The 19333-nt window shown below is 37.5% G+C and overlaps 1 protein-coding gene across 1 annotated transcript in view; it reads right to left on the reverse strand.

Moving 5' to 3' along the window:
* Positions 1-4134: 4134 nt before the first annotated feature.
* LOC116178313 (cGMP-dependent protein kinase, isozyme 2 forms cD4/T1/T3A/T3B-like) overlaps positions 4135-19333 on the reverse strand; it is a 35420-nt gene continuing 20221 nt past the window's right edge. Inside the window, exons 2-3 of the mRNA XM_031497778.1 lie at positions 4464-4630; positions 4135-4205 (exon numbers count right to left, since the gene is read on the reverse strand). Of these exons, the coding sequence (XP_031353638.1) occupies positions 4135-4205; positions 4464-4630 (238 nt within the window). The remainder of the gene's footprint in view (positions 4206-4463; positions 4631-19333) is intronic.

Below are 19333 nucleotides of genomic sequence, written 5' to 3' on the forward strand. Positions count from 1 at the left end.
AGAGGAAAGAAGGAAGGGCAATAGGGAAGTTATAGTTTGTACAACACCAATTTATATCGATGAGACCTTTCATTAGAATACCATAAAGGATAGAACATGTGTTAACCCCCCCCCATTTTCAAAAGTTTAACTTGGCATGCGTATACAAAATCTGAGACCAATTGGTTGTCGTATGTAAAAGTTATGCACGTTTTACTTTCAAAAACAGCATCTCAGGAAATAAATCGTGGGGGGGGGGCTTTTAGACAGCGACATTTGATGGCCGTCTGGCACACCTTCAAGGTATAGGCTGCCTACTGCAAAAAATTCGAGGAGTCTAGGACCATTCCCCTAGAAGTAGTTCAAAACGGTAGAAGTGGGTCCGGACGGACGGACGGACAAACCGCAAACAATAGCACATTTTTTTAATTCTTAAAAAATGCGCTTAAAATTGTCGAACCGCCTTTTCTGAGATTTAACCCAAAGTTGGTATTTTTTAAATGCAACACCCTGTATATCTTAATGTCAATCTTTCCCAATTACATACCTACATTATATCAAATTTTTGAAATGACCGTCAGCCATTTTTATTGATTGGTATCAGATGTCTTAGTTACCATGGATACAATAAACAAAACGACAACTCCATTAATCCAAGACCTACTATTTAGAAACTGTAAAAAATAAGGTTTTTATTTTTGGTTCATGGCTAAAATTAAAAAATATGTGATACAGCGAAAAAAATGCCAAAAATTGACATACAGGGTGTTGCATGTAAAAAATACCAACTTTGGATCAAATCTCAGGAAAAATTTCCCAATTTTTTTACTATTCCACTGGATTTTCTGTAAAAACATCTAAAATAGGCAGTTTTACCTTCATTTTCCGTCCGTGGGTACTTTTACGTCATGGAGTTTCAGAAACGTTGTCACCTGTAAATTAGCTCTGGAAGTCATTGACGCAACTCTGTCCGGCGTTTGAAGTAGTATATATTATCTTAATTTATTAGGTCTACGTCATCAAAACTTCCGATGTAGAATTACCCGGTAGAAAAATCTGAGAAAAGCAGAATTGCAAATTTGATCTAGCGTGGGATTGTGAGTTATGACTCTAGAGCTCGTGTTAAACGAATCAGAGTAATTCTTAATAAAAAAAGAATGGCCGATTTCATTAATCAAGAAAAATAGGTACGGATTAATCCGGACATTTTGGAAAGAATTCGGATTTGGGCTACCGATGCCTCAAGTGTGTGGTTCAAAGTAGAGTTTTTGAAGAGATAAGAGACAGTAGTAGTAGAAGAGAAAGTAGTTTATCGGTACATTTGATCTTATTCACTTAGCAAATCATTCATTTTATTTATTTACAATATTATTGATGTACCGTACCGTAATTGGTTCCTTGCGCGTATTGTGATTAATTAATGTCATGCATTTCCCAATATTGTCAGTTAAAAATATTTAGAAAAACTGCAAGCGTCAAATACCTCCGGTCGAGAGAACGATTTCCAACGGAAATTAATCAACGTATTATTGGAACCTACACCAAAAGAAAAATTTAGAAATTAAAAAGTCTTGAGAACAATTTTCAAATAGTAGCACTTGGACTCGACAAGAAAGTCTACCTCTAAGAGGTAGTGTAAATTTCTATTTGTATAAAATTAAGGTTTGATTCTCTTCATAAACATTTACCTAAAAGGTATTTGCTGAAAAATTAATCACTTTCCAAAAGAATTATTGTTAAAGGAAGCAATCAGGGGGCTAATTAAAGCCGTCCTGTATTATGTGTAACTAATTTACCTAGGACTCGTTGAACTTTTTTTATTTGTTGCTTAATTTTGTTTAAATAACTTTTGGAAATAATGTTTTGTTAAAGTTATCTCATTCAATCCGGTCGTCGCCATAAGAAATTTGTTATCGTTGCGTAAGCTAATTAGTTTTAAGATAAGCAGGTTTCGCCGTTAAGAAACCACAGGTGTTTAATTGCGAAGACGCCAATTCAAGTAGAGGAGAGGTGGAAAGTGATAGAGGGAAGAATGTTCTAAATAGCAGAGACGGACATTAAACGTGGCTTATTTGGTGGTTTTTTTTAGTTTGCTGGAAGTTGAAACATAGCCGCTTATTGTTTTCGTGATTGGCAGTTTTGCCGTATTTAAGCGTATTATCGCAAGACAGTTCGTCTTACCAGTTGTAAAGTCTTTGTAGAAGGAAGTCAATTGTGTGCTCTAAGAGATTTTATCTAATAAATCGTTCAAAGTGAATGTTTAAGTTGAATTAAGTGGTAGTTGGTAAAGTTGGCGATCATTTTTTATGCGTCATTGAATTCGAGATATGCTGTGATCTGTAAATTAGCTCTGGAAGACTGTCCAGCGTTTAGAATAGGTTATATTATCTTAATTAGGTCTACGTGACCAAAACCTCCGATGTCTAGTTGCAAAAACTTAAAAAAGCCAAATTAAAAATTTGATCTAGCGTGGGATGGTGAGTTATGACTCTACAGCTAACGTAATTGGTGGATGTTAAACGAATCAAAGTAATTCTGAATAAAAATGTCCGATCTCATTAATAAAGTGCCATTTTGGTGCGTCAATTAATCAAGAAACATAGGTAGGGATTATTCCGGAGAAGATTTTGGAAGGAATTGGGGTGTTGGACCACAGAAACGTCAAGTGTGTGCTCCAAAGTTTATAGGTATAACATTTCTTCGAACAACTGTAAGATTGTCACTTTGGTAGTGAGTTCCATACGTCCAAATCACGTGGTGAGTACTTAGTTGTGATGTTTTAGTGAGTTTTTAATTAAAGGAAAATTCATTATTTGCCTGGACCCGTTAGCAACCAAGTTGATCCAGTAAACCAGGCCATCTTAAGAATAGAATTCATATGAGAAAAAACCAAACTTTGCGTTTCGTGTCAATCTCAACTAGTTGAGCGAAACAATTGCTGCAGTTGCTATAAGCACACTCGACAGTGGAAAATGAATCTGGAACCTCTCCCCGAAACGTCGCAATCGAAGGAAGAAACTGTTCCACGGTATAGAAGACGGGGCAAGATTTGCGCAGCACACTAAAGTAAAGAGCGCTTATGTTCTCGACTGTCTTTAGTGTGTCTATCCACCACTCTGTGCACGATAAAATTTTCCTCCTACCACCTATTGCTTTCGAGATTTTGACATATGAACTTATGCTTCATAGTTCGTTTCTAATTGTATACTGGTGCACCTACACATACTGATTAGTTTTTCACTATTAAATCTGTCTTTTGTAACGGATTGCGTTATTTGTTTTTTTTTTAATCTGCATGTACACAGTAAAGTTAAATTATGTATGAAAAAACGGGGTTCGTGTTACAGAAATGTGCATTTTCAGTTAGCAGCTCTATAATCGCTTTCCGAAGAAAAGCTTCGGCATCGCTAGCACCAGATCAACAACAAAAAGCATTTCCGGTGGTAGAAGTTAGTTCCCGTTGATGAATCGCAGCGCAACGACCCGCCTTTTTACGTATGGCGGAGTTCAGTATGCGAAAACGTCACTTTAAAATCACATCCTGATGGGATGGGTCTTCGGGGTACAAATATAGGTACAAGAATCAATCCTATAGAAAGTAACAAAAGGAACGCACTGTAAATCACACTATTTGGTGGTCGGTTAATTGTTGGTAAATATTTTGTAAGAACGGTATAATTTCCCTTTTGCGTTGTAGTTTGCCGCAATTGTGGTAGCCGCGTTGTGATAAATATTGTGTAGTGGTTCTTTGACATAAGTCAACATTCGTATTAATTTATTCTGACGGCGTAGCCCTAAGTTCGTTTAAGATATTAATTGTACAAAGTTAACATTTTCTTCACCTTCCTTTATACATACATACTTTGTATGTAGTCCGAAAGTAAAAAAGAATCCCAGTCGAATTATCAATGAAGTTGGAAATTCGAATATTTCTAACCAAACGCGATCTTCCATAAGCGTTGATTAGCACTGGAGAACTTTGCGATAACTCAGTTGGTAACACAGCGGCTTCCCGAATATAATTGTAGATGACGCGGGTTCGAACCCAAGCGCGTGCGTGCGCTTTTTTAAACAGGCGTTCATTAAATTTATGCGACAACTTTTTGTATTACTTATAATATAATAATTAAAAGGAATGTCACAATGGAGAAGATACTAAGGAAGAGTTAATTTATACGAATCGACACGTGGTTTAGCGGTGAGCGGAATTTGAGGCGAGAGGGAAGCTTTTAACTTAAACAGTAAGAAGTAGTCACATTTCTTGGTACCAAATGCCACATCTTTTATCTAACGTTATTTAAACACATAACCAACAGCTGAATTTATTTTGAGGTTGTCAGATGCGTCATTCCCATTTACTAACTTGTATTTCTCTTCCAGGGAGGTAATTAAGAGAATAAAACACCGTGTGAATTTTCCCATCAATCACCCAAAACGGAAAATACCTGTCCCCAAATTATTGTTGATAATTTTAAGGCACCTACCTTCTAAAACATACACAATGCTGCCGACATCCCCCTCCTTAATGATGAGATCTTGCGCCTTGTACGCCTCCGGGTACATGCAATCGACAATTTCGCGAATTTGGGTCAATTCCAAATTCTTCATAAAATCGTTGTCCAAAATTGCTGCCTTGATTAGTTCACGCGATCTGAAACAGAAACGAAACGATTAACGCATCGAGTGCACACATTTCTATTAGTTAGGTAGTTAGGTAGGATTAATCAATAATGATCCAAGTTCTCTGGTCTGAAATAATGTATTAGGCGATTGAATACCTGAAGTATTCATGACGAATCATACTAAACGTAAATGGCTGTGATTAAAAAATGAAATAATCTATCCGGCTCGAAGAACCCATTTGTAATGTGCGGATACGACATTTTCTACTGATTCCAACATTTGTGAAATTAAATAATAGCTATTGTCAAACTTGTTTTTACGGGGGCTTAAAAAGCTACACAAAATCTTTTGTGTTGTATTGATGTTTTCATACAATTAGATGAATCAGTTTCCCATTTGCGGATAACCTTCATTTTATTCATTCAGTCTGCAACCAACGCGTGCCCCACATGATGAAATTGGTAAAAATGGAAGTAATCATTTTCCTTATCTTTGGATATAACGGTACCTCTCAAGCGAGCCTAAGTGACTCCGTGAAAATCAAGCGTAGTGACGCAATACGTGCGTGCGCGACCAGAGTAATCCAGCAGTTTTTACCCGTGTCACACAGATTCACCTATGTTTTTCGCGACCACTCCGATTTCCTGCCGACCAATTTGCTCAACCCCGTCTTCATGGTGGACGCCGCGAAGGCAATGCCCCAGAGCTTCAAGTGCACCGAACTGAGATACGTGATCGAGGCTTTCGACTACGATTCGTTAATCAAGACGCTCGAGACCCTAATTCCGAGCCCCCTGTGGCATCCGGAACCGGCACGAAACGGAAAATGTGTGATAATCACAAAGGAGAAGGACGTCGCATCGATCTTTCACGCGATCTGGGGTCTGCAGATATTCCGCGTTATTTTGATTGTCTATGAAGACGCCGGAGACGCGTCAACCATGAAAGTTGTGACGAGTGACCCAAAAACTGAGGAAAATGGCTGGGGAGATACGCCAAGAGTGTTCCATTACCAAAATTGTGACGCTCACCTTTCCATTGCATTCCCAAAAAAGAAGTGAAAATTGTCAAAGAAGAAATGAATACTATTCCGTTCTAGCATCAATTTGTAGTAATTATATTCCAAATTTGTATAGTTCAGTTCTTTTATTATAGGTCAATACCACCTACCTTTTCCCTTTGTTTCCGTTGTTCCGTTTGAAAACTTCGCCAATATGGTTACAACGGCGATTTTTCTTTGAAACTGGTCAGTTTGCAACAATGTCCGGATGTCAATTTTATTAATTATAGATTTTGTTTAAATTTTAACCCAAGATTCTTCTAATAGTAAAGACAAGCTTATCGCATATTGTAAAAATCAGATATGCGCATGTGCAAAGTGCGTAATGCCAACTTTCTTATTTATGGAGATATTTTAATGAAATTTTAACCACAGTGTCCCTTTCATCGCCCTTTTCAATTTACTCATCGTCTCTTTCTTCTGGTTCCATTTTCCCTTCATCTCTCCCTTCTTCATTTTATTGCCCCCCCCCCCCAACCCTCTTCTTAATTTGTGTTCTCCTCTATTTTTTCTCTTCTTTTTCTCCCTCAGCATCTCCCTTGTCTTCTCTGACCCATCTTCTAACCTTTCTTTTCTTGTTTTTCATCTTGGTGTAATTACTGTTCTTGTTATTCTAGTTCTCCTTATACTACTCTTGCTTTTCTTGATTCTCTTGTTCCTCTCGGTCTTCTTGTCCCTTCTATTCCATATCAAGCGTCAATCCAATCAATTTGGTTTTAACTTTTGAGGTCTGGGAAACAAATGAATACAGCATTTAAAAAACTTCTATGTATCCTTTTATTTTTTCTTGTTATAACCCCTTCACCCCATCTTGCCTTATTTGTTTCTCTTGTCTCACTTCCTCGCCCTGGCCGTCACGGGTCTCTCACTCTTCTTGTTTTGCTTTCTGTAGTTTTTCTGCTTTTATGGCTTTAACCACACTCTTGTCGCTCTTCTCATTTTTTAATCTTTCTGTTCTTCACTTTATTCCCCGTTCTTCCCGTGAATGCTAATCCTTCCGTTTCTTCTGTTGTTCCTGTTTCACCATCTTCCTCTTCAGTTTTATCTTCCTGTGTCTGTTTTTTTATTCCCCGCGTTACTCTCGTTCCTCGTAATGTTGCTAATACCTTTTTTTGCTCTTTTTGTCCTACTGGCTCCTTTCGCCCTTTTGGTATTTTTTGTTACTGTTGTCCATACTTCTCCTATTGATCTCATTCCTCTTAAAAGGCTCTTATTGCCCTTGCCGAGTTTTTTGTGAGAACCTACGGCACTATACATTTACAAATATCCATGCCCGGATCAGGATTCGAACCTGGGGCCCGTAGTGCGGCAGTAGGGCTTCCACGCCACTGCGCCACACAGGCCGGTTTGCTTCGGATATGTTCATGTTCAAAGATATTCAGATACTAAATTTCGTCAAAACACAAGTGGAAAACGTTGAAATTCCACGCAGAATTTCACGGCTACTACTTATTAATATAAATGAGACTGCCACTCCACTATTTGTCACTGAAAATGACTTCAAAAGGCAAAAAGATTTTAGAACAAAATGCAATTGTTTTATTTGCAAAGACTCTTGTTAAAATTTTACAAATGACTACTCGGCTTGCCCACATTAACACGAGACTCAAAATTTACTGGGTTCATAAACATGTTACAAATTTTTTAACAATCACAAATGCCTTAAATCCAAAATTAAACCTAACTCTCTCGAACATTACCTATATTAAATCTACCCTTTCCCTTTAATTGCATACGGTATTAAACAAGATAATTACCTGTTGATGGAGGAATGATTGATGAATATAAGAACGGCAAGGAGGACTAAATTTCCCATTAAATATGTCTATCTTATACAGTTTATGTATACAACATAAATATTTAAAGCGTGCGAAATATACACATTAAACAAATTTATTATTTCTGTACTGTTGTGTAAACAACGTCATATAGAGCTTATTTTAGTCTAAACACCAAAAATAATGACGGGACACCCTGTAGGTATATGAGAATATTTCAATTTCAATTTAATAAATAAATCCGGGAGATTACTTACGAAATATGCACAGAGTTGGTTTGTTTCATTTGAATTTGTATCTCAGGGTCTATTGTTCCTTTTAGATTTGTTTGCAATTGCATAATATTGTCTGGTTTAAATTTCATCACTTTTGTAATTTATTCAATTTAGATAAGGTGTTAGAAGTAAGACATCTGGTTGTTTGCGATAAGGAGTTTTATCCGGTGAAACCTTTCTCTTTCATCAAAAGTTTGTACCGTCCGAACAACCACCGAAAATTTTTCATCTTATTTATCAAGCGAGTTTGAGTTTTGAGTTCAATTTAATAAACAAGAAGTGAAGTTTCCTGAAACTGTCAACGAAAGTTTTTGTGTATTTGATAAGTGTGCCTGAATATTGCAAACCTTTCAGAGGATTATCAAGAAATGAAAAATAAGTAATTTAAGACTTTTTATTTAATTGCCGACCGTCTACGTGCGGAGTACTATATCCATACAAGCTTTTATTTCTTTCAGAGATTTTGTTTTAATTTTTTTTTGTTTCGTAATAAATTTTTTGAATTGTCAATCAATTAATTGTGTTTATTCGAATTCATTGTGCGACCCGAGATTTTTTGCTCTATTCGTGACCAAGTTTTATTTCAGGTGTGTAATAAATTCTCTGGAATTTTCGGAAGTTGTTCGAGGCCACAAGTCTCTCAAATTGAGAAATGCTAAGTCAATATTGGAGAGGTTATAAAATTCTAAGTTTCGCATTTGTTTTGAGCAGGCTGGAGAGGTGCTTAGTGAGTGGCATAGTGACCACATGCCACTCGATCTTCATACGGTGAAGCATCAATCTTTAGTGCATGCTTATCAAATAAATTAGTAATTCTAATATGAAGATCAAATTTTAAATCATTACGGCGCACATCCAAAGTAACCCTATCTAAACCGAGTATACCACTAGACGGTAGGACAAAGCAATGCTATTCTTTTTTTTTAATTTTCTTGTAGTTATATTCTTCAAATTTTTCAGAATGTTCTTCAAATTCATCAAAACTTATTTCTTCGAAGTTAAATTTTCCGATTGTTGTGGAATTATTTTCTGTTGAAATGAAATTTCAGGTTACGGTAGAAAAAAGTTATAGTGACAAAAATAAATTTTCACAATTCGGAAAAGCCGCCATCTACGCTATCAATAACTCATAGGTACCTATATTTTTTCATTCCTACATTTGGTGCCATGTCTCATTGCAACGTTGGTTTGAATTCAAATACCGAGTTCTCTAATAAAATAAAACGGTAGTGACTATACGTGCTGAAAGTCACATGCGAAAAATCTCCACATGCCCCATATGGATTTACGGCCTTGTCATTTAATTGCAATAGCAATATTAGTTTACTGAGCTAGTCAGGTATATCAATCATCTGCATACGCTATAGTGAAAATGATTGACAGACATATTATGACACCGTAAACATACACATAACGATAAGATGGTGTTGAAATGCTCGCAAAATATTTTTATAAGATTATGTTTATGATTCAAGAGATAAATATTTAGTTTACCAGCAATAAACATTTAAGACTATTAATTGACTGCGAATGAATTACTGTCTAAAGTATGAATGAAGCATCTATTTCCATTAGTTTAGAGTGCGCCACTATAATTAATGACAGCTTGAATGTGCGCAAAATAAAATATTTGGCGATTTTTTCAACAAATATTACACTTTACACGTATATTTATTTTTGTATATTTCTCATCTCACTCATGTTTTTGTCTCCCTCGATTAAGCCTCGCGTTGTAACATCGAACGTGTTATCCCTGGTCAACGTTATAGAACTTTTCGTCTTTTTCAAATCAGTTTTTTTTCTTCATTAGAGATACATCCCGACGTACCTGTCCGTAGCCATTAGAAAGCAAGCTAAACTTGTTTCAAAACTGGTTAGTACCTATTAAATTTAAATGCATTAAACATGTTTACGTGTAGTTTCGGTCACAATGACGTCTTATTGAACATGCACGATGTACCCGTGTACGCATAGTAATTTTTAGCGCATTTTTTAACGAATGAGGGCGGGTTGAGGGGGGGGGGGGTTTGTTATAGACATTGATTTTATCTTTCATAGTATTTTTATTAAAGAAACAGTATTCTACCAACTACAGCCCTTCTATTTTAACCCTTATCATAATTCATGGGGGGAAGGGGGAGAGGTGCAACTTTATTACACTCAAATGAAAGGTCCCAATGAAAAAAAAATTGTTACCAACCATAGTCCTCCTGTTCGACCCTTCTCGTGATCGGTTATAATTCCTAATAAATCTCAAGAGCGGAGAGTCAGAGGAGGGTACTCACAAAGGGCGGTTGGAACGTCTGCGCAAGACAATCTACTGGCGATGTAAAAATTTAAGTGTGACTATTTCGAAAATGAGGTACTATCGAAGGAAGGTACCTACAAAGGAAAAATGCAATATTGCGGATACTTTCTCTAAGGGCATCAATCTTCTTGCATAAAATAGCGTAGGTGCCATCCGGTCTTTACATATTTATAAGTAAAAAGTCCCCTCTCCATTAACCGTCTTCTAAGAAGCTAACATCGATAAATATAGTATGCTACAACATTATCTCCCAATTATTTACTAAGCACAAGAGTTGTGCACAATGTGTACTTGCTTTATTGGCTGAAGTTTAATGTCATTACTATTCTGAAAAAGACTTTTTTGATGAAAGTATAGGGATATTCGTCTACTAACGAAATGGGAAGGCTGATATGGGGCGCGTACATCATTTGCAAAACCAAATTTTCATAGTTCCACCGTATTCGATAACGATATGGTAATTATTGAAATGAATCGGTTGCAGGTGTTTCTCAACAAACCGATATAGGCAGGCTTTGCGGGTTTGGACATCTCCAAAACGTTCCTCTACAATTTCCATTACGATTACGTACTGCCCACATTCAAAAACGCTGCTAAACTGGATAGTCTGATGTACTTGTTAGTAGGTGAACAACACCGGTTTCATCCCACGTTGACTTACTTTTATGCGCATGGGCCAAGTTCAAGGTCAATTGATTCAGGTCTATTTGTCAACGGAAACAGGTCTTGTTTATCAGAAATACTGAATCTGAAACTGATTCTAGCAGGTCTGTTCACTAAAATCAGATGTATTCCACAAAAACATCTCTATTCAGTATAAATAGATCCGGTTAACAGAATCGTTTCGCATAACCGGCCTGTTTCTGATAAACAGACCTGTTTCCGGAGTGACCTTGAAGTTGGCACTTGCGCAAAAAGTAGGTCAAAGTGGGCCAAAATCGATGTTGTTTACCCACTAGAGAGGTTGGATAAGGCTTTATGCCGTTTAATGCTCAGGCTAGTGGCTATGGTTTTGTCCTCAGGGCCACGACACTGATTTCACTTTTACGTGCCCTTCACTTGTCGTGTGCCATTTATCTGAACTCCACCGGGTGCTAGTCTACCGGCGTTTTCTTCTAGAGCGAATTCTGTACGATGAGGCTGATTAAATCCAGTTGTCAGCCAATAACTGACCAGCAACAGATTTTGCATATTTCGTGTGAAATTAGCGCTAACGATACAGCAACAAATATGCAAAGATTGCATATTTAGGCGTCATCTTTCGTTCCTTATCGCCGATGGCTTATCTTTTATAGTGCCTCGATGGCGATGGCTGGCGCCTCAATGTCTGGGATACTACCTACTTACTTCAATGGTAGAGCGTTGGGCAATACAGCCGGAAGTCGGGTGTGTGTAGCACAGATGGGAATTTCCATAGATCAGTTCTGACCATTGTGCCGGCTATTCCGGATTAAGTTTATCTGCAGTCTTCCTAGTTTGTAAGGTAAATATCGGAGTAGTATAAAATAACTTAAGACCTTTTAGACCCTTTATAATTGGGCGTAAGCCTGTTGAGGGTCCAGAACAAGAGAGGGATAATAAATATCAAATATTGAGATTGATATTGAATCTTGAAATATCATCCCTTCAAAAACGCCATTGAAATTTATACACAGAAGAAAAAATTAATATTGTCTTTCAGTTCCCTTCATTCATTAAATAAACCGATACAACGAAATATCGAAGGATCCTCAGTAGTACAATCACTTTTAACCACAATTTATTTTAATCTTACATAATACATTTGATAGTTAACAAAAATGCATCAAATTCATGTCTTCATCATTGAGATAATGCTCTTAATCTTGCACCCAACGATACCAGTGTAAGAATAGCGATTTTGACATGTTTTGATCAAAATCCATGTACCTAGTCGCCAAAAATAGATCAAATTCATGTTTTGGTCATTGAGATAATGCTCTTGGTCTTTTTCCCAACGATCTTGGTGCATAAATAACGATTTTGACATGTTTTGATCAAAATCCACGTGGTCGCCAAAAATAGATCAATTCATGTATTGGTCATTGAGATAATGCTCTTGGTCTTTTTCCCAACGATCTTGGTGCACAAATAACGATTTTGACGTATATATTTTGATCAAAATCGATGTGGCCTCAAAAAATAATTTAACATCTTTGAATCACACACATGCGGTTATCAAATGTGCACGTGATGTACTCTTTCAGCATCAAGATAATGCGTTTGAAAGCTTTTAAAACTCCAAATTCATGTGTAAAAAATAATTTTGGGTACATTTTGTGATTTTGCTCTAAAACTTTTGACCTATACCACAGAGAAGAGTTATATTGAATTATTACACATCTAAGAGTCATAGGGAATAATCTAGCGAAAGTCCGAACTCGATACATGACCTAGGGAATGGAATATTTTGATTTGTATTATATTGAGCCCGCAGTTTTCCCTGTTCCCGATTCACTCGAAGTCCTATAACTTTTGTTCCTGTTGAACCAGCTTCCTGAAAATCAATAGCGTTCGTCCTTAATGCCCGTACACCAATCGGCCACTTTTAAAAAGAGTTAGAGCGCACACGGACGGACGGACGACAATACAAAACTATACAGGATCTGAGGATCCTTAATAACCAACCGATTGCAGTTTTCCAATGTTAAGTGAAAACGAGCACTAAAACTGCAATATCGTGCAGTTTATTCAGAAAACGCACTCCTTCTGCGATTGGCCCGGGATTCCATGAACAATAGGCGTTAACTGGGCTGCGGAATTTCGAAGTTTCAACCCGGCCATTTACGTAGCCGCGTAGCAAAGGTTATCAAATGGGTCGTGTTTGGTATTATTGGAAGCGCGTTAAAATGGCTTGAATTTTGAGACTTGTCACAGATTTTTATAACGGAGAACCGAGCAATTAATGAAAGAAGTTTCAATTTTTGAACGTTATCATTCTAGTACGCCGACCGGCTGGAAAATGCGCAGTTCCCTTTCCGAAATTTTTGGGAATGAATGCAGCAGCGTGTTCTAGAAGGGGTCTTTTTCCTTTTGACATCTTTGCAATTTTTGCGTCTGTAAGTACCGTATCGTTTCTCTTTTTAGTAAATTTATTTTGCTCCGTACCGTATATTTTCACCGTGTACCCTTTGCATTTGAATTTCACCGCGCTGTTTAATTTTTTAAAGTAAGCGTTTGATATTTCTTTTTCTTTTGTTAATGATAAGGTTGTTTGCGTTCATTTAGCTTTATTCAATTCACTAATTATTTACCATTTCTGCTATCCGTCATAATTGTGAGGGTATAATTAATTGTTTCCATTTGGTCCCAATATGGCGGGTCATTTTTTATGATGTCGCGTGTACAAATACATCCGCTGCTGTGTGTTTCTTTTGCTTTTGGTTTAGCTTTTGCTTGAGATCTTCGTTGACGCCCTCCATGACATGCTGCAACAGGAGCTTTCTGATAGGGGTTGATTTTTTTCCATTTTGCTGAAAGGTCAGTAATCGTTTTGTATCCGTCATTTGAATTCTATAGCTGGTTGACCGTTTTATGGCCTTTGGAAGTCTGGGTATGTCGAACGTAATTTGACCTTAATGCTTTTTTTGTCAAAGAATAGCTAGCACAAAATTAAGTGGTTGTTAGATCGTCGCCTACGGTGTAAGAATACAATTTTGCACAAAATTGAGTGCGTGGGGTATCAAGGAATAGTATAACTCACAACAGGGTGTCCCATTAATAATGGTCACAGGTCATATCTATGGAACCGTTAATTGCACCGCTTTGGGAAAAAATTTTGTTAACAAAACGGTACAAGAGAAATCGCTGGAAATTATTTTCAAGTTTCTAGCTTCGCCGCTAGAGGGCGTACGATTCATGGTTAAGTTACAGTGACTTTATAGAGACAGTGGCGACAACAGGGTATCTCGTTTTTGATTGGTCGTTGGTTCCGGTCGCCATATTGGAGCTAAATTCCAAACTGGCCAATAGAAAACCTTCAAAACGACGCGGTGCACTCCGTGCTATAATTATTAATTATACTGTTTTGACAGTGTCACCTGTAATTGTCACGGCTTCATGTTACTAGTTTACACTTTGCTTCTTGTATTTGCTTTATTTTACGTTTTCCGTCTCCAGTTTTATATAAACTCGATTTTTAAAGACGCATATAGTTTGGATTTATTACGATATTATAAGGTATGTAATTCGCTTAGTGTTTTTAGATGTAAAACTGTGCCTAACCTTACGACTGGTAATTGATGTAAAATTTTTTTCAGAAGCCCTAAATACCTAATGAGTTTAGATAGAAAACTGGTTAGAGAAGCAGCTTATCCGAAATTTAGCAGCAAATTCAATTGTGATCGTAAATACGCTTGAATTGGTTTCATGTTTGCTGGAGCACATGGAATATTGATCTCTTGTACTCCGTGGACTAGATCAACGTGTTTTGTCTTCCATTTAAGAGACTAAAGAAATACTTTTAAGTCCGGAAGGAGCAACACGCGACAGGGGACAAGAAGTGACAGAAGACACTGAAATGTCAAACACAATTTAATGATTATTTATATGTACATTTTGGATATTGCACCATATTTCATACTTATTATACCGTTTTCCATATACCCATACCTTTTTGAATTTGGGAGGCATTTGTTTTCCCATAGGTTGTTCTGCAAAGCTTTAAACGATCATTTCTGCGCCGTTCGTTTTGAACAAGAATCTTTACTTAAATGAAACTGACATTTATTATTCTACGCTCACAATTTGACATGACAAGGTATATTGATCTTACAATCAATTTTTTAGCTCCAATATGGCGGANGGGCATCGTGCACGGTACAGCTTAGAGCTCCTCTTTCACTCAAATGGAAAGCAGTAAATGTCGGCCAAAATGTACCTTCACGGGAACCTATCCACGCGAGTGGCCTCTATCTGTGGCAACTTCCGTCTACAAAAATTCTGACCCCCTCTACCATTATATTCCCTCCATTATACTGTATTCATTTTAAGAAGGTAGCGGTAGAAAGCATAGGGAAGCTTTGACCTTCACTGTGATTGGTTAAAACATGAGTCAGTATTACAATGAAACATAAAACGACTGGTGAATTTTGTAAGGTGGTAGTTTATGTTGCCAACTAAATTGCCGAAATGTCATTAGCTGTTATTGTCAAAGGTTTATTTCTGTTCGCAGTGCGGAATATTTCTACTTTACAATAATTTGGTGCGGTTTTATATTTTTCCTGTGTGTGTTTATCTTCAAACACAGCGCCATCTACTACCTTCTTATAATGAATGCAGTATAGTTTTCTAACTCAATGGTACAAGTACATCCGCCGCTGTGTGTTTCTTTTGTTTTTGGTTTAGCTCTTTCTTGAATTCTTTGTTGACGTCCTCCATGACATGCTGCAACAGGAGCTTTCTAAGGGTTTTTTTTTCCATTTTGTTGAAAAGTCAGTAATCGTTTTGTATCCGTCATTTGAATTCTATAGCTGGTTGACCGTTTTATGGCCTTTGGAAGTCTGGGTATGTCGAACGTAATTTGACCTTAATGCTTTTTTTGTCAAAGAATAGCTAGCACAAAATTAAGTGGTTGTTAGATCGTCGCCTACGGTGTAAGAATGCAATTTTGCACAAAATTGAGTGCGTGGGGTATCAAGGAATAGTATAACTCACAACAGGGTGTCCCATTAATAATGGTGACAGGTCATATCTATGGAACCGTTAATTGCACCGCTTTGGGAAAAAATTTTGTTAACAAAACGGTCCAAGAGAAATCGCTGGAAATTATTTTCAAGTTTCTCGCTTCGCCGCTAGAGGGCGTACGATTCATGGTTAAGTTAAAGTCACTAGATATAGAAAGTACCGCAATCATCCGCCATTTTTGGGCAAATTTGCTGCCAACTTAAAAAAATTGACAAATAAAATCTGAATAGCTGTAATTTTTTTATAACCTAACTTCATAGTACTGTCATGTTTTATAAAAATATATACAGATATCTCCAAACAGGTGGAACAATCCCTAACATTAAAGTTACTAGAATCTGGTAACTTTCGCCATTTTTGGGCAAAAATCATGCGTTCTCTCTCTAACACACGAGCCCAATGGATTGCGGTACTTTCTATATTTAGTGACTTTAGGTTAAGTAGAAAAATGACTTTTTTTCTAAAATATACCCAACAAACATGCATAAAAAATACATGCATAGCAATCATGTATCAATTTGGCATCATTTTGATGCAGCACATATTGCTCTAGCCCATCAAGTATGAGGGGTGTGGGAACACATTTACTAAAAAAAACTCTATTCATGTAAAATCTGATTCCACGAAGAGAGCTCCTTCCAAGACCTTTTATGTGAAAATCTGTTAACCTAAACCGAAGTTACATTCAATTCCTTAAAGAGATGTTCCCCTTCCCCCACCTCTCACATTTTATGAGCTGGAGCAATATGTGCTGCATGAAAATGATGCAAAATTGATACGAGATTGCTATATATGTATTTTTTATGCATGTTTGTGGGGTATATTTAGAAAAAACAGTCATTTTTCTACTTAAACATGAATCGTACGGCCTCTAGCGGCGAAGCTAGAAAGTTGAACATTTCCAGCGATTTCTCTTTTTCCCAAAGCGGTGCAAATAACGGTTCCATAGATATGGCCGGTGACCATTATTAATGGGACACCATGTACACGTCGGGCGTTACCGCGATTCACATTTGCTCTTAAAGAAAAAATGGTTGAGTAGACGCCACTTTGAAAAGGCCGTTAATTAATTCCAAGAAATAAGTAAAGGTAGGGATTATTCCGGAGTAGACTTAGAGTTATACAATCTTTAAGCACGCAACGTTCAAGCGAAAAAATTCGTCTTTGAGTCACGGATGCATCAGCGAAGCGATTCAAAGTTACGCAACGTTCGCTGTGGCGTAATTCACGTCCAATTGGAGCTTTGTCACTTAGAAAAATTGTGATTTGGGGCATTCAGTTTTACCCTTTTTTTAGAACTAAAAAGAAGAAATCTGTGTCTTCCGGGAAATCGTGAACAAATTGAGATAATCGCCTGGAATTACTACGCTTTAATAGTACGAGTTGCCAGCGTTAATTCGAGCGCGCCAACGGTAACAAGAAGTTAATTAGTTGCGGCTAGAGAGTAAACCCATTGTACGTTCGTCTAAAGTTGGATTATTATGGCAGTTGTTATCGTGAATAAACGTTATCGATAAAGCAACATAAACTTTACACTATTAACCAGTGACGCAAGGACACGAAGTTCTCCTGGTAGTAGACAATAGATACCACAGCGATTCAATACCCGAAAAAATTTCAGCACACACTCATCTTCCAGTGAGTCAGAATTCTGAATTATTTTCAGAGAGAATAGGTATCCATGTAAATGGGTTTAAATTTATTAGCAGTAAGCAGGATTTTTTTTGTAATAATGGTTTATCCGGACCGGAAATGTTTAAAAAGGATAATTAAGAAACAACGTAGCCGCGATTTAAAATTGTTCACCAAACAAAGGGTAAAAAACAATCAAGTTAGGGGTAGGAAGAAAAATGTAAGGGAAGTGGATTTTGGATCTAAATTTTTTTTCAATATACTTATGTTTGTTGCACTATGGAGTCTTTATCATCTACTATCCAGCTTGCCGTGGAACTTCGATTTACTTCTAGGATCTTCTAAGGATATGCAAAAACCCTATTCCAATGCAGTTGCTCGAGTCCGTTTAGTTTGCCGCAGAGTGGGCCATGAATGGCAGTTGTCTTGGTTTCCTAAAGTTCCATTAGATCTATCGACGAGTTCGAGTTCCTTTCTAGGCCTTTATAGAATCCATGGTTTGGTGAACCGTTTAAATCGATTTCTCCATGGCTTTTATCCCCTTCTCAAGTTTGCGATACGTAATCCATTCTGCGCAGTTTTCGTGACGGCTGTTCTGCGGCCGAGGTTGGCAATTCACTCCTGCAGAATATTTCGCACTTTTCCACTTCCCTAACTTTACCAAACTCAAGGTGGTTCTTCTCATCAGATTCTAACGAATGAATTTGTAAAATAACTCGGTCAGTCAAAAGTAAACTGCAGGTCAATTATTGATTTCGTAATGAGACATGTCCTCGCTTATAAACTATTTACGGAAAAAAATATGAGCGAACCAGAATAATCAATACGCAACCCTCGATATTTATTCAGTGTTCTGCGTCTAACAGCAATGTGGGCAAGTCTTTTTTTACTTCTTTTCGCCCATACCGGGAAATGTCTGGCCGATTTCGCGTTCATATCAAATTTGGACCGGGACGTCGAGATTCAGTCGTGCGTCGCTAGAGTTATCGAACAAACCTTCGGATTATCAAGACGGTTCACTTACATTTATAACGATTACATTGAATATTTGCCGAGCGCCATAGCGAACCCGATTATAGTGATAAACGCGAGAAAACCGTGGTCTCACCATTACAACTTCTATGAGGCCATGTACGTGATTGAAGCGTTCGATTCGGGCACACTACGCGAGACCATGAAGGCGCTCAAGGAGAGCACCTTGTGGCACCCGCACTCCACGCGCGAGGGAAAATTCGTTATACTCACCAACGAGAAGGATTTGGCCTCGATTTTTCGTGCCGTGTGGAAGTTTTCGATATTGCACGTTGTATTGGTCGTCTTCGAAGACGGAACGAATGGCAAAGTCGTGACGAGCGATCCGAAAACGCAAGAAAACGGCTGCGGACTAACGCCCAAATTGTTCGACTATCAAGATTGCGACGCCAATTTGGCCATTAAATTTCTAAGTCCGATGCGGAATTATAATCAATGTCCCGTATTCATTGACTTTCACAATCCGTACGATCACAGATTAAAGTACATCAAACCTCTTTTACCGGTCATTGAGGATGTTCTGAATACGACGTCGATTCGTGTACGCGAACCGCCAAGTAAACCAGAAATGATGGCGGTTGGTGAGTGATGGTGTTCGATGAATGCTGTTTCAAAACCCAATCTGCTTGTAGATGTAACTGATTCTATCTTGAAATTGCATTGCTTAGATTGATGATATGTATGAAATCATGAAAAATAAATTCAATTTTGCTTGGTGTTTATTTAAATTATATACTGTTTCAGCTTCAAACAGTCGATTATTTATTTTTATTTTATTTATTTATTTTTGCCTTTATTTTTGAGTGGGCGGGGTTTCATCCAAGGCTGCTCTACCAACCCAAGTCACTATACATTTACAGACATCCATGCCCGAACCCGGATTCGAACCAGGGACCCTTAGTACCGCAGTCCAGCTTCAACTGAACTGCACCACACGGGTCGA

Source organism: Photinus pyralis, unplaced genomic scaffold, assembly GCF_008802855.1.
Source record: "Photinus pyralis isolate 1611_PpyrPB1 unplaced genomic scaffold, Ppyr1.3 Ppyr1.4_LG8, whole genome shotgun sequence".
Classification (NCBI taxonomy): Eukaryota; Metazoa; Arthropoda; class Insecta; order Coleoptera; family Lampyridae; genus Photinus; species Photinus pyralis.